General features: G+C 39.6%; 1 protein-coding gene across 1 annotated transcript; it reads right to left on the bottom strand.

The window, feature by feature from the left end:
- Positions 1-1,591: 1,591 nt before the first annotated feature.
- lypla2 (lysophospholipase 2) lies at positions 1,592-15,357 on the bottom strand. The gene is made up of 10 exons (XM_030412359.1): positions 15,230-15,357; positions 8,942-9,034; positions 8,113-8,144; positions 7,456-7,521; positions 7,151-7,198; positions 6,929-6,999; positions 5,068-5,141; positions 4,845-4,946; positions 4,558-4,728; positions 1,592-4,064 (listed from the first exon to the last, which is right to left on the bottom strand). Exons 2-10 carry the CDS (start codon positions 9,017-9,019, stop codon positions 4,014-4,016), a joined length of 693 nt encoding a protein of 230 aa, XP_030268219.1. The 5' UTR covers positions 9,020-9,034; positions 15,230-15,357; the 3' UTR covers positions 1,592-4,013.
- Between the last annotated feature and the right edge of the window lie 630 nt (positions 15,358-15,987).

Raw genomic sequence — 15,987 nt, 5'->3', positions numbered from 1 at the left:
GGCATTCACTACTAATGTGGTTTGTGCAAGAGACATGATCAACACATGGGTTTATCCATTAACAAAGCAATACACTGGTCCGGCATTGTACTGCCACAACGCTGTCAGACTCATAACGGACAGTATAAAAACAAGTGATCAACACTGATACAGCAAAATAAAGTAATTTTATTCTATGCATTCTTCATCCTTTTCAAAACCTGGTGCCTACATTACCCACAATTCAACGCAGCCACTGAGTGACATCACAAGAGCCAAAATATCAGATTATATGCAGCTTCCTCTGGAACTGCAAAAATGCTTTATACAGTTCTTTTTTCACACACATGTTGGTACTCCCCCAAGACCTGTAAACATGTTAATGTGTAAAATTGATGGAATTATCTTTTAATTTCTAGTTTTGGTCTCCAATCCATTTCTAAAAAAAATAATGCACTGGTGTATCAGTACATCAACTGATGTAAAAGAAAAAAACCTTAAATAGCACCAGAAAACTTAGCTGATTCTAATGTAATGTTAAAGGAGAACGTCGGCCGTTTTTTAACTCATATCCCTGTTGATCGAAGTTACCGAGTGCTGTCAGTAGGAAAAATACCGTGAATTTTTTGCACAATATTGACCAGATATCAGGACAGCAGCTGATGTGAACCTATGGGGGCAGACATCAGTAAGTTTCACTTTCCGTTATGTCTGCCCCCATAGTTCACTTTAGCTGCCGTTCTGATACTCTGTAAATATTGTGCCAAATGTTCTGTTTATTTTTCCCTAATGACAGCACTCGGTAACCTCGATCAACAGGGATATGGGTTAAAAATGGCCAGCGTTCTCCTTTAATTACAATTTTAGTCCTTGTATTCAAACATCTTTGAAAAATATTGGATTTTTTGTCGGTTCTAGTCTTGTGTATTTTGAATATTTTTGGCGGAGAGGCCCTTTTGTTGATTATGGCCCATTCTGCAGCAGTAATTCATCCAGGTGAACCCGTATTTGATTATTATTATTATTTGTTTGCATACCAGCAGACCTATTCTATACGTATGTACTTATCTCAAACATTTTTGATTGTTGTAGTTGCCGAAATATGCAAACTGATTGCATAGGCCTGAAAAAAAATAAAATATATAAAATAAAGTAACTAAAGCGTAGGGAATCTTTGACCTCCTGCCATAGTCTGTATTCACAAATTTGATGATTTTAGACTTGACAAATTTAAAAATACTGAAACTAAACAGATATACTTGAAGGTATTCACACAAATGTATCACACAATATTTTCATTGTTGGTCTTTTGGTGTTGATATAGTGAAAGTGTTACTGTAACTAGATTAGAACAAAATTTAGGACTTGACTTGATTTGACTGAAGACATTTTTTGTGATTTAGAAAACAATGAGCTCAGTTGCAAGGATGGACATTAATAATTAAAGAACTGGTTACACTTCATCGATAAGAGGAAACTGTGTTAAATATTAGAGATTTTATAAACTTGTTTGAATTTTCAATTTTCAGTCTTCTATCTCTTCCCAAGTTAACCCATCTTCTGATATACAATACATCTTGCTATGGACAATGAAAGACTCTCAATCCAGATGGACTTTTTTTGGGTCATTTATTCCGCATACAGGTGTTTTGGAAACAAAAAAAGTGGAGAGACCACCCGTCTCCCCCTCAACAGGTTTTCTTAATGCTCATTATTATAAACAGACAAAAAAGGATGAAATGACAACAGTGACAAAACACAACAAAACATAATTCCAATAAACAAAAAACACGTAGAAATTTTAATGACACATACAACCCAGGAGAAACACACTGGACGCTTCCACGTCCTCGACACAGGAGGTGTGTTTTAAAAAAGGAGAAGAAAGACACTGAAGAAAGAGTGGCGACAGTGGGAGAATAAAAATGGAGAGACATTCATTGATTAGTGAACAACAATCAAAACGGATGTCTTTCCTCCTTTTCAGGTTTAAAAACAGCAACATAGAACAGGTAATCATGAGGAGGTCAACAAATATCATTCACAAAGGAAAATGCAGAACACCTGATATATATATATATATATATATTAAGCACACACACGACTCCTCAGGGTTACACTCTTTATGTCCAAGGACTACAAGTTGTTCGAGATTAATTTGTAAAATCACCCTTCACCCTTTTTTTTGTTAAGAAGAGAACTATAACATAGTTAGGTTTAACTTTGAATCTGACCTTGTATGTTCTATTAGTGGGTTACAGTAAGTTGCCAAAGGAGGGAGCTGGAAAGTGAACATTTTCTTACATTTTCGTGGGAATAAATGGCAAATTTTTGTGTCGTGGAAGAAGATTAAGAGGAAGCAGTTGCAGTTTTTAGAGTTTAAATTAAATAATCAACTGGGAGTAATGGAGAGGAGGCTGTTCATGGGTAACGGATGCTGAAACAGGAAAACTTGAAATGTTTATAAGAGGAAAAGTCGGTGGGAGGAACAGTGAAACAGTGAAACGACTGTGCAGTCTGTGCGGGCCTGCAACCGTCATGCAAGTCATACTGGTCAGTCATTCCCCTTTAAGCCTAAAATCTTATTTTAAAAAAGGAATCAACTGAGGTAAGTTTACATAAAGCAGAAAGAGATTGCTTGCATGCAGGTGTGGAAGTTTTGAAATAAACAGCACAGGGTGGCAAGAGCATCGATTGATTAGGTTTCTTTTATTTCAATTGGTTTTCCTTCATAGAATTCATGATATTTTATCACACTCATTTAAAAAAAAAAAGAAAGGAAATGTGAGGCCCCCATGGATGTTGGTGCTTTGATTAAAAAAAAAAAGAAAAAGGAAAGAAAAGGGGCGTCCATAATTAAATGATGTAGATTACAGATGCAAGACCCGGGCAGGCTGCAGAGGTGCACTGTCATGGAGTGGGAGAATGAGGGATGGATGGGTTGGTGGGAAACCAGATGAGTCAGGATCAAAGCCGCAGTCAGACCAAATTTCACATGGGCTATTTACCCGTGTGGTTTGGCGCGAAAGCTGCAAGAGATAGCATGAGTCTGGTTCTGCTCGAGGTTTCTGCCTGTTAAAAGGCAGTTTTCTCTCGCCCCCGTCACCAAGCGCGTGCTCATGGGGGAAATGATGTGTCTCTCTAAAGGAATTCAAGAGTATGGTCTAGACCTGCTCCAACTGGAAAGTGTCATGTAATATCTTTTATTGTGAATTTGCACTATGCGAATAAAGATTGACTGATTGATTGATGGATTGATGGCGAGCAGGCCAATAACAGCAGTCCATAATGATGTAAATTATACAGCAGTTTCTCTAACATTTTGTCTTTGCACTCTGCTGCTTGCATCAATTCAATGTGCACTAACAAAGCGAGATTATAAACAATCTAAACGAGAAATCGGTCCGACTTGGCTCAAATTTTGCATGTCAATCAACGATTCTCGTCCCGTTCCCCATAAGAAAGAATATGAATGCGAAGCAAAAGTATGATGATCACTGACAGTATCAGGCTGGTGTTGACCTGCTAATTCGACTCAAAGTTATTGTTGGATTTCCGCTAAATGTCACAGCAGTGCAAGCGAGAAAGGCATGGCAGTAGAAGCGTCGAAGGATGTGATGAATGAAAAAAAGGTCAAAGCAAAATGAGGTAACAGTGGAGAACAACTGAGGACGCGTGGAGGCGTCAGACAGAGGTTGTTCAAATAAAACCAAAGGGAATGTATCGTGTGAATCAGTGTTTCTCCCTCCGAAAAGGCTAGGACTTGTGAGCGTGAGCACTTGGTAATGTTATCATCAAATCAGTGTGTTTTGACAAATCTGATTTCAGTGCGAGTGTGAGACTGCATGGAGAGGTTCAGTTTAGCATCATGGATCAAATCATAATTATCAGATGTGTGTGTTTTCATGAATGTGTTTGTTGTTTTGTTGACGTGTGTGGTAGAGAGGGTGCTCATGGCTGTTTCCTGTGGGAGAATGGCAGACCGGGGTTGAGAGGTCAGTGTCTCAGGGGATCACAGTGGGGATGGGGTGAGGTCAGATTCGGGGCAAATGCTTCTCGATAAATTCCTTTACAGCCTCCATCTCCTGTAAGAGAGCAGAACAGATGATGAAAATAAAAGTTAAAATAAGTCAAATGCAACGATGTCAATTGCAGTGCGTTACGTCTTTACCTTTTCACAATAAGAGCTCAGGATATACACGTTTACACTGTCTAAATGTAACTTGTAGAAGGGAGCTAATATTCACGTAGACATTACACTAACAGGCCATTAAAATAGCTGACAACATGTTATTTTTATTGATTGTTTAAGAATTAGGGTTGTATTACAAACATATAATTGAACTTCCATTTAAAAGAGTTAAAACATGTCTGGGTATTCTGTTAATTACAGTTCTTTGAATAATGAAAATCACAATCGCCAGATCAGACTTTTAAAAAAATGAAAATATAAATCATCCAAGAAAATCAATGCAATAAGCACATCTCTAATTTTATAAGAACAGAAAATGACATCTGTTCCTTAATACATACCTTATATTCTCACATACAAACAAACAACCCATGATGGTACAGTACCTGATGAGAGGAGCTGTGAGAGAGCCCTGGGTAGGTTTTGAAGGTGATCATCTTAGGGTCGACTAGGGATTTGAGCATTTCCGCCGTCATTGCACCGAACTGCACTGGGATCATGGTGTCCATCTCGCCGTGGCACTGCAGGATTGGGAGGTTCCTGTTGCCGCTCGAAGCCTGCAGGACAGACAGGACGCAGACTCAGACCATGTCCACAGTGAGTGGTTTGGACAAAGTTTAATTCTGCAGTGTGGAAATAGTGGTGCAGAACAAGCATGTCACTGTGACTGTACCGATGGGAAAGACTTGTGAAGTGGTAGCCAGCAACTGAGAGCCACAACACCACCCAACTGATGCTGGCAGGTCAAGGCGGTATATAAGGACAATGCCCCACCCTAAGGACGAATGGAGGTCGCAGACAAAGACATAGAAGGTTATTACATGCAATCATTTACATCTGTGTTAGAAATGTTACTCTACTGAATATAACACAATGCTAAGATATTGAAGTCCTACCTGAGAGAAGCCACCAAGCATTATACGGTTTGGGGGGATCCCATTTTTGGCCTCATGTTCGATTATAGCCTTGACTAGACGGAAGCAAGAACAAATATGTGTTGAGGAAAGGCAAAAAAAAAAGCAAAAAACAAACAACCCTTTAGATGTTATTGAGTCAGCAGTGAGTGGTGATAAGGGGGCGGATGGCATTTGTTAACTGGGCTTATTGGTTTCACATTTCTTCTCTTTACTTAAAGGAGATATTGTGCTTTCTGACCACTGGGAGGAGCCACAGATCTGTGAAAACATTTCTGAGAGTTTCAGGTGTGCTGACTGGAATTAGTTAATATGGTTAATATGGGTATATCGGCGCACATTTTCACAGATAATCCCTCCTCCGCGTTCATTACTTGTTCAAATGAAAAGCGAGTTGTTCTGTTGCTTTTTTTTCTGATTTGTCCCCTTTTTATTTCTTTACAAATTGTCCTCTCTCTTTTGTAAGCCTATGCTCTCTTTACTTTCCACTGTAAAGCACTTCGTAAGTGTACAATAATCATTTGTGAAACATTTTCAAAGCTTGGAGCTGTGTGACAAAAACAGGGTAGAACAGTCAAACTGTTTTGATTCACACTACAACACTATTCTCTCTGCAGGCGACTGGCAGAGCGATTCCAACCTCTCAGCGAGGTAACCAACCCCTTTCACTGTGCCTGCTGTTTCCTGACCTTTTTATTAAAATGGAAAACATTTTTCTGTGTTGCTAGCCCCAGAATTCGGGGTTCTGCTGTTAGTTAACAGTAACTAGAGTATAAATGTCAATCTTTTGATAACCCTGTGCAAACCCTATAACGTTAGCTAGCCACTTTCAATTAAGTATGTCAACTAGGGCTGTATGATATTGGAAAATACTGACAATTCAATGGTTTTTTTTTTGGGAATATACATGGGACATTAAAAAAAACACACAGACAATTTCACGCTGACATTGTGCCGATGTTGGTAAAATAGACTCACTTTAATGTCACTTAATTACCCTCCCTGCCCTAACCAGACAAAAACGAGGGCTTTATTTATCTTGACTCGAATCATATCTAACTTTAGTGGATCATAATACATCTGGTATGAAGTTATTCTGCACTATACCTTTTTTGGATGGATGACACCAGCTGAAATATGGCCTGCAACAGCCGAAGTGAGCCTTGTTTTTAGCCTCGCAGGCTGCCGAAATGCCTTTACTGTGTCGCAACACAAATGATCGAGAATGCCTTACTTGACATTGCACTTCCTCCTATGTGATTACTGCTCATTGCGATGTTGAAAGAAAATATTGTGCAGCCCCAATGTCCTCACCCTGGGACACAACTACTACTCTTGGTACCTGACTAGTGTCAACAATTATTCTTTTTATCAATAGTAGTGATGGTTGTAAAGATTTCATTCATTCACTGTAACACCTGGATGAAAATCTTCTACATTTTCAATCCATAAAAATACTGTACATTTTCATGTGTGCAGTGTGTTTTTGGGCTAACAGTGAATTAAATGTCATTTAACAAAGAAGAAGAAATAACAATAATGATCATTATTATTAATAATTTAGGTGTGAGGTTCACTTTTTTGGAACACCTCGAAAATGATCTTCAACTGATGGCATATTATAATATCACGCTGTTGCTAATAAAGTTTAAAAAGGAAACAAACTTGTGGCCGGGAACATTTTAAACGGCTCTCTGGCTCCACAGATTGATGATATCGAGAAAGGAAAGGAAATACCAGAGGCCGTTTCCAAGGACACTGCACTAGTATAGAATAAAAGCAGTCTCATCTTTCAAAGATGACATGATTTCCTAATGGATGAGCTGTAGAACATTGAACTCACTGTTATCTGCTGCCTTCTTGATTCCAGATTCATCTTCTGGGCTATCGGGGGTGAGACCCATGAGGTCAAACCTACACACATGCAGAGGCGAGCGTGTAAGGAAATCAATAGACACAAACGCTGTATTGTCAATGTCAATATGGGAGCCTTTTGTGGTTCCCAGGGAAACAATAGCACCCAGTGTTGTGCAACAATGCTGTCGCTTTCATCACGCCAACTCACCACGCGGGCATCACCGACTTCAGGTTAAGAGTGACAGGAATTCTGGGTCTGCAGGGGAGAAATGACATTCAGTCAGTGCAGGAGATCACCCAATGTTGTTGACACAAGATATATGATACTATTATAATATTACATATAAGCTAAAGCAGCGGTTTGAGGCTACTTTTGGATTCTGAAGGTTGAAATATATATGTATATATATTTTACAGGTTGATGGTACACTTAATAGATGTATAAAGATGTTCTTTTTCCACAGTCTCAGTGGAGTAAAATATAATTGACGGATTGAGTAAAAAAAGACTTACGCGTGGGGGAAGATGTACTTGACGTGAGGCAGCTGAAACTCCGTCATAGTGTCGGCCCATCCTTGTCTGACAGAAAACAGAGAGAAAGAAACTTCATGTGTGTGTTCTGTTTCTAATCAAGTTTCAGTGAAATTACCAAATGTAAGACTGTATGAAATGTATGATTTAACACTCGACATCGAGTGCATATTCGAGAGCTTTTTAAATTAGTCACCCATCGTGTTCCCAGTGGTGTCTTATTAAATTTAAGTACATGAATGTCGGCATCAATTACCACATTTATACATCACCAGGTACTTCATGAATCTCTGGCAGTTTGAACAGCTATCTGATATTAAAAACCACAAAGAAATGTTTTTATTTAATCAGGGCTGGAGAAAAGATTTCAGAGATTGAGATTGAAGCCATGAGTTCCAATACACAACCTCACACCACCTGAGACATCTGTGACCGAAACCAAAATAATTGTAAAATGTATTGACATTAGCATTCAATAATAAGTAAATACAGAATATTTAATTTCTGCCAATAGGGGTCTTTATCGAAACAAAAGACATTTGACGAGTGTTGTGTGGGGAGGGCTGGGAGGAGAGCGTCTGTAACAATAAACAACTAGAGTCACATCAGATTCTGCTATGAGGTTAGAACATAACTCACCCTGTGTCTCCCAACCCATGAAGGAAGATCACCTGCAGCACAAAAGAAACAAAACAGTGGTGAGGACTCTCTTTTTTCAAAATCTCTTAAATATTCACACTATGACCAAAGAAACAAAGGAAGCACTAGCACTCAGATACATGTTTCTATTAGTGATTGAACACCTTGGATAACTGTGAAGAATGCAGTATGTTCAGTTCCATCGTGCACTGATGAAACACATAAAATAACAAAACTCTCTCTCTTTAAAATTCATGATTTATCACATTGAAATTGTTTTGTAGAACGCGATGTACTACTGGTTAGTGTTCGTACTTTTCCGAAACAGAAAAAAAGACAGGTGCCAATTTCCCATTCTTGCCAAGATAAGCTCCTTCTGCCAGTTTCTACACCCGACTCCCCGCAGAGACGCCATGAAAGGGAATAACAACAACTTAGAAAGCTGGCAGTTCACCACGTGTTGGCTGGAAATCAGTGACTCAGCTGTCTCGGCAGAGATCAAAACACTCCATGTAGAGTTCAAGACGAGGTTCGAGCTTTGATCCTGGTGCACTGTACCTGAAAACAGCTTGCTTAATTTCTACACTCAGATCTGGCTGAGCATCTACACAATGTATCTGTACTGCACTTGTTACACCTCCTGCTACAGGGGCAGCAACAGGTGCGGCTTCTTGTTACAAACACAATGTGTTGGTGGGTAGAGATCACAATCTTCTAAAGGAAGAGGTTGCTGTTTATTGTTTTTTAAAGACCTTTCAACAAGGTTGTCCGCAAGGTTTCCACAAACCTAAGGAAAAATAACACTAGACTATGATATGTTTTCACTCACCGCCGCGGTCTCCTTCTCCGACCCGGACACCGTCGCAGCCTCCTTGAGCAGCGGCAAAGACATGTTGTTGCCACACATACACTGTAGGAGGTGCTGGAGACAGGAGAGACAGAAACAGCAGAGGTTAACATGAACACTGAGACCAAACAACCAGCTTTATTAACATTTCAGACATTTCCCAACACCTTCATTAGAAGGATCTGATTTTCCCCAAGCAAAGCTTATTTACAACAACCACACATGTAAGCTGGGTGTAGAGATTGTGTTGTTGAGCAAAACAGAGAAGAACGGCAGAGCGTGGGAGAGGACAAAAAGGTTTTCTGAATGCCGGAAAAGTGAAAGCGGTTACCCCAGTAACAACCCCGCCCACATTTTAGGGTACCGTCCACAGTGGAAACGCAAAGCAGATCTGGCATTCAGGGACAGTTACCGGAGTTATGTAGGGTTCAACAGGTACTATACCGATAGTACGCCTGACCCAGCAACGCCAACAACAACAGAGCAGCTGCGCTAAATTAATTCTTACATGCCAAGCTAGGTGCTAGACATAAATCATGCAAATGTGTGACATGGTGTTGTTCATAAAGTCACGGAATTTAAAGCGGGACTTCTGACGAGGCGTTTTATGAGCCACATTTTCTGTGGGAGAGAGGAGCTTCTGTTGGTGTGGACTTTGACCTTTTTAACTTTTAAGATCTTTAGGTCTTTAGAACATAATAGGTCTTTTATGTTGTTTTGCTTAGATTAGAAATGTAAGTTTTTTTCCTCAATACCTGTCTACAAAGCCAATAATCAAATGTTTTAATCACCAGGATGTATTCCGAGCCTTTTGAAAACAGGAAACCTGCAGATACGGTGTATTGTGTAGTGTGGTGTATAGTGTAATCTGTCATCTACATCAGCAGTGACAATGAACAGCTCGCACTCACTCAGTTACAACTTTGTGTCTGGTTATCAGCGCTGCCATTCAGTCTGCAGACAACAAAGCTCAACATACCACTAATACACACAAACACATAATGAACCTGCTGCTGCTGAACCTCAAACAGCAGTCATGAGGTATGTGTTTGTGTGAGTCGGGCAGGTTTCTGTAGTCAGCAAGTGACGACTCATTAACTAAATGAAACGCACTCCCTCCCTCCAAGCGCGGTACTTTGTGAACCGGCCGCAGACATCCGTCCTTCTGCACCGTGAGTCAGCCATCGATAACGAGCATGAGATCAGGTTGTGGTGTTACAGTAAAGTCGAGCAGTAAAAGCCTTTCCTCCTCCATGCCCTTTCACTTTCTGATGATTGGACAGGACGAGACAAGGTGGGTCAGACGGCATGCTGTCCCATAGGTAAATAGGGGATGAGGAGATGGGGAAGTGTCTGACACACAAAGGTTAATGTGTAAACCTTGTGTTGGATTATACTCAACTACGGGTGTAAAAATTCCACTGCTGTGCAGCTTAATGCTGCTCAGCTTTATGTGTGTGCTCTGTTTATCTTCTGAAGGTCACATTCACAGCTAAAATACATGGAAGTGGAGGGAAAATGTGCGATTGAAGTGGCCAAATTGGACAAAAGAAGGTTGTTTTTGTCCTGCATCCTGACCTCTGATAAAAGAGGAATAGTTGAATAATAACTTGGCAGGGTTAAGCACCAGGAAATGGTCTCTTTCAGTGCTGTACAAAGTTCTAAAATGAAGGAAATTTTCCACATGTGTAGGTGTTTTCAGACACCAGGCACCTTTACTCCAGAACTGATTTAAAGTCATTGCATTTCACTTTCCATTTTTATGCTACCTTATTAGATTAGATTAGATTCAACTCTATTGTCATTGTGCCCAGTAACAGTACAGAGACAATGAAATGCCTCTACTTCACTTTATAAATGGGGAAGCGTTGTTTCATTACTCCACTAAATTTATGGAACAACTAATAATATCTACATTAAAGATTTGGATTTCCCATTTTAAAAAAACTGTGTGCGTGATTTTCCCTCTAAACTCCTCTCACTGTTTAACTTGAAAGACCTATTTGAGGATTGATATATACGAACACATTTCTGTATTGATGTTACTTCCACTGATCATCTCCCCACCCCTCAGATTTATATTGTGAGCCGTTGTACGAACCTTACCAGAGCTGCTGAATAACTTTTTACACTGGTTGCACTGGTGCGCCTAACCTTTTCATTTTGGTGAACCAGCATATAATTTAGCTGCACCCAATAATACATTTTAATATACTTTCTTAATATATTGTGTAAATTACTGTAAACAGGTATAATTGATATATAATTGATATAATTATATAATATAAGCACACACAACATGAAATTGTGCTAACTTAAAATATTTATTGTGGGTTCCATTTTCTCTTTGACAAGATTTCACAACCACTAAAAATTGTGAATTGCACCTCACAAATTTTTGGGTACATGTGCAACCAAAACAGTCCCAGAGCCCTGGACCCGACCCTTATAACTAGCAGTACAGAACTTTTACTTAATTTCTTTTGAAAGTCACTGTACCTGATAATAATAATCATAATAATAATACCAATTGTGTAATATTGTTTACTGTGACACCTTGATAATTTTTGGAGATGGTTATTGTACCTTGGAAATCTGACAGTGTTGCAACCCTGATAAAGATAGCAATATGATTCGGGAGCACCGAGAATGATCATTTTTGGTGAAAACGATTAAAATCCTGATGTGACATTTGTTGCAATCTGGACCAAACAAACCTGTACTCTGACATTTGCAGAACACAGATTGTAGGCCAGGACTTCTCTGCAGCACTACAGTACTTCATTAAAATGCGGTTTTGTCACACGTTTTAGTGATAAAAGATTTAAAAGTGATTTGAATTCTTTGGTGAACTTTTCCTTGATGTAAAATATGGGAGTACACTGCTGAATATTTTCACCTACCCCTCAGTACGAATCTGCACATTCACAAGATGTTCATTCACTGTCACCAAATTACAATTCAGTGTAAAAATACTTTTCATAAGATATGTACTGTAATTCAGCTGCTCTCTGGCTCAACTGGGAACAGAATAACAGATAATGACTAAAAGCAGACTGCACAAGGAGAGGAGTGAAAGAAAGAAAGAGACGATAAGAAAAGATAGAGAGGAGTGGAAAAACATTGGACAATCCGTTTGAACAAGTAGGACAAACCCTAAAATAGGTAGCATATGGAAAGAGACGATTAATCACTTTCATAGCCGTTCTTTCCACCTGTTATTATTCAGCAGATTAACACTGACCCGTAACATGGACTGCCAGCATACAGCACCATGTGGGTTTTCAGAGCATGCTCTGAGAAACAACGGCTCACTCTCTTCTGGAGGAGGCCAGTGGTTAAAAATAGTGTCACGCTGTGTATGAGCATCTTGTCCAAAAACAACTGAAAACAGGAGTTGTTCCAATAAACACATTTAATTTAATCTATGAGTGCATCCATCTCCTGGCCGTTCACTCCTTAAACAACTGAAAGGATGCAGCAGCATCCTGATTATTAATTTATTCTCCATTACCCTTTGCCGGTAATGATGAATATTTAAGCTGGGGACGGTAATGCACCAAGTATACATTTACAACCAGGGATGTGTTAAAAACCTATGGGAAGATACCACAGATACTGATAAGATTTTTATCATTTAAATATACTAAGTGTTCGCTTGATGTCAAAGGCTGTGATTAGAGATATTATGCAGAGCTCCTAGATGTGCTTACACATGGTCCCAAAAAAACATTTTCATTACTCACAGTGGTGCACCTAAAACAAAGAAGTTTATATTTTTAAAGTTGAGGTTATGGCCATTTCTTCTTGTGGGTGCGGTGATTTAAATGAATAAAAACATGTATTTGCACATTTATTCCTGTTTACAGTAATTTACATAATGTGCTAAGAAATTAAATGAAAATTTTTGGGTGTGCCTAACTTATGTGTTTGGAAAAGTTAGGCGCACCAGTGCAATCAGTGGAAAAGTTTAGTTTAAATCCTCCTTTTGGGCGTTGGTTTGGGATTTTTGTGGTCCAAACTGAATTTACCATGGCTGGGCAGAGTGGCTCAGCTTGGTGTGTTTGGCATTCATATCAATTTTGGTAGCAGTCTGGTGTTAAATAGAGGTGAAGTCCCGCCCCTGCAAGTATGCCCCATGGGACTTTATTTGGGAAAACAACTGTGCAGTAGTCAATGGCCTAAGCCAAACAAATTTTTGATCACGTTTGAATTGAATGAATTGCCAGGAATTACACATGATGTTTGTCAATATAAAATATGATTTGTAAGTCACCATCTCAGGGTTAATATTTTGTAAACGCACCAATAATCATCCTTACAAAGTTGCCAGATTGATGGTTTTGGTTGTAGCCAAAATTTTAAATCAAAATATAGTCTGGCCCAAATATAGCTTGTTTGTCTTGTCTGGCTGAGCAGACAGTGCAGGTGAATGCAATGTGAGATGAGACCGCAAATGCAACGCCCTGTTCACGTAACACCTGCTTACAACAAAGATGACATGTTGTCACAATCTTATCCCATGGTTTGCCATTTGGATCCTGGATCCACACCCTTCACATATATTTAATATAATTTACTTGTATTAGACATTTACAATGAAATTTATAAAATAGTGATTTTGTTGTTCTGTTCTGTACATGTGACATCTATTGCATGTCTGTCCTTCCCCTTGAGGTTTCATCTGGGGCGATGTCTACTTTGCGACTGGGCGAGGGCCTCAAGTTGACTCTCGCTCACTCACCTCAAGCAATTAGAATAGCGGTTGATTAGATGGAGACATAATTGAACTTCAACAAGTCACGTAACAGATCACGACGTATATTTCATCATCAGACATGACGCTCGACTAAGATGGTTTTGCAAAGAGAGCTGAATTGTCTCAATTTTTTCCATTAGGCTATATCACAGCTCTCATAGCTTAGTTACAGTCACATCTTTAAAACAGATCATTTGTACAGGAAGTATAAAACTACATGCTTGTTGAATGAATAATTAAATAGCCTGACATTTTCTTCATTTGGTGTTGCATTTGCTACAGAGAATGAGTTTAATATAATTCAGCACTGTGTGTTTCATGTTTCGACCCAGTTACCCAATTTGTGGCCAATCACTTACATTTTGTCTGGATGTTGCTCACTGTACATTCTTTATAATCCACTGAAGCAACATGATTGGTATTTTGAGCTACATATGTATATACAAATATTCTGAATACTGAATTTCCTCGTTCTCATTTCATTGTGACAGAGCCCCACCAAAGATACAACAGCCATTCCACAAATGCTGTCAGATGATAAAGTCCAAATGTTGGAGAATGTGAGTCATTAGAAATGTATCAGGATTCCTTTTATGTGAAAGAAAGAAAGAAAGAAAGAAAGAAAGAAAGAAAGAAAGAAAGAAAGCCAGCGTTGCAGCCAACTTAAAGTACATCACGAGTCTCCATCCTGCATGACTCCAATTACATTTAATTCTAACAGAAAAAAAACAGAAGCGTACTGCAGTCTGTGTGGACGTCAAACGGCTCAACACACACACAAACACCAGGCTGCTGCATTCAGACGGCCTTTTGCTCAGTGGCCACGGATGGCTGGCAAACAACAGGATAATATGCGGCATTGAGTGACAGGCACCCCTCCTCCTCCTCCTCCTCCCATACACACACACACACACACACACACACACCATCCACCAGCAGCTACCCCCGATCACCGCCCGCTGCTGTTCTCTGTTAATAACTCCGGCTAGCTGCTGTTGAACCTCACCGCAGTGCAAAGAGCAAGCCGAAAACAGTGGCGTTAAAACGGCTGTAAAATAAAGAATTAGCATCGGTGCGTTGGGTGAAGCGAGCGGGAGGTGGGGGTGTCGAAGAGGAAGGAGACAATGAATGGTTGGAGCTTAGCTCCGTTACACGACCCATCCTCATCCTCAGTAGTGATGGCATTCAGCAGAGCAAGGCACTCGGGTTTAATCCCGGTTTAGCTGGCCGCACATACATCTACACAATGACCCGGGCTGGCGGTAGTAGAGCCGCTAGCTCCCGTCGCGCACACATACACATTAACGGTTAATTGTATTGTCTCCTGCCGGCGTCTCTCTTCGCTTCCCTCCGGCTAACGGCGCGATACAAGCTCGGACCTCTAACACGGGATGTTTTTTAGGAGACACGCTAAGCACCACAAAGGCTGAAATAAGAATCATCTTGGACCCGGATAAAGTGATAAAAATTAATCCCGCGGCCCGCTAGCTGATACAAATTCATACACTCACCGATTGCTGTCCCAATTCTCGACGTAACGGAACTTCCGCTACTGGCCGCACACAGGCAGGGGTCGGGGCAGAGCGTAGTGACGTCACCACACAGCAGCGCCCTGCTGTAAATCACGACGTGAAGACAGGTGACAACATCCACCATCACGACATCACAATACAGCGGCTGAAAATTATTAGATAGTGTATGAAAACACTATAACAGTGTTTAGCTTGTTTAGGAAGAAAAAAAATATGTAAATGATGATCTTTCTCTTATGACTAAAATGTATTTGCCATAACTACACAATGCACCTTTAAAAATCAAAAGTAATTTTCTACTTAAAATACAAGTAGACATAATTTATATATTTATGTATATATTTATGTATGTATATACATATTTTTATATATATTCAGTGTTGTATAAAAGTCAGGCTTGGTTAAAAGTGAAGATATCCAATTAAAATAAAGTAAAAGTTAAAGTCATTCATATAAACAGTACTTGAGTAAAAGTCTAAAAGTCTGATATTTAATGTAACTAAGTATCAAAAGACATTTGCTAGCTTCTTCTTAGTGAATTAATGTACTTATGCAGTGTAACAGAGTATTTTTACTATGTAGTGTCTGTACCTTTACTCAAGTAAAGGATCTGTATACGTCCTCCCTCACTAGTTAAACAGTCACCTGAACCATTTCAGAGCACTGTTTGGCATGAACCAAATTCTTCTTCCATTTTGTATTATTTCTACGCTCTTGTCAAGCTCAAGCATTATGTT

This window comes from Sparus aurata, chromosome 3 (assembly GCF_900880675.1).
Source record: "Sparus aurata chromosome 3, fSpaAur1.1, whole genome shotgun sequence".
Taxonomy (NCBI): Eukaryota; Metazoa; Chordata; class Actinopteri; order Spariformes; family Sparidae; genus Sparus; species Sparus aurata.
Note: the sequence above shows the minus strand (reverse complement) of the source record. Positions and strands in the feature narration are given on the sequence as shown.

What these genes read in the sequence shown, in the direction of transcription:
- lypla2 (XM_030412359.1), bottom strand. Translation starts at nt 9,019, where the DNA reads ATGTGTGGCAACAACATGTCTTTGCCGCTGCTCAAGGAGGCTGCGACG. An exon ending in CGGAGAAGGAGACCGCGGCG is followed by an intron (nt 8,145 to 8,941) that starts GTGAGTGAAAAC and finishes TTTGTGCTGCAG; the next exon opens with GTGATCTTCCTTCATGGGTT. An exon ending in TGCTTGGTGGCTTCTCTCAG is followed by an intron (nt 4,947 to 5,067) that starts GTAGGACTTCAA and finishes ATTCGTCCTTAG; the next exon opens with GGTGGGGCATTGTCCTTATA.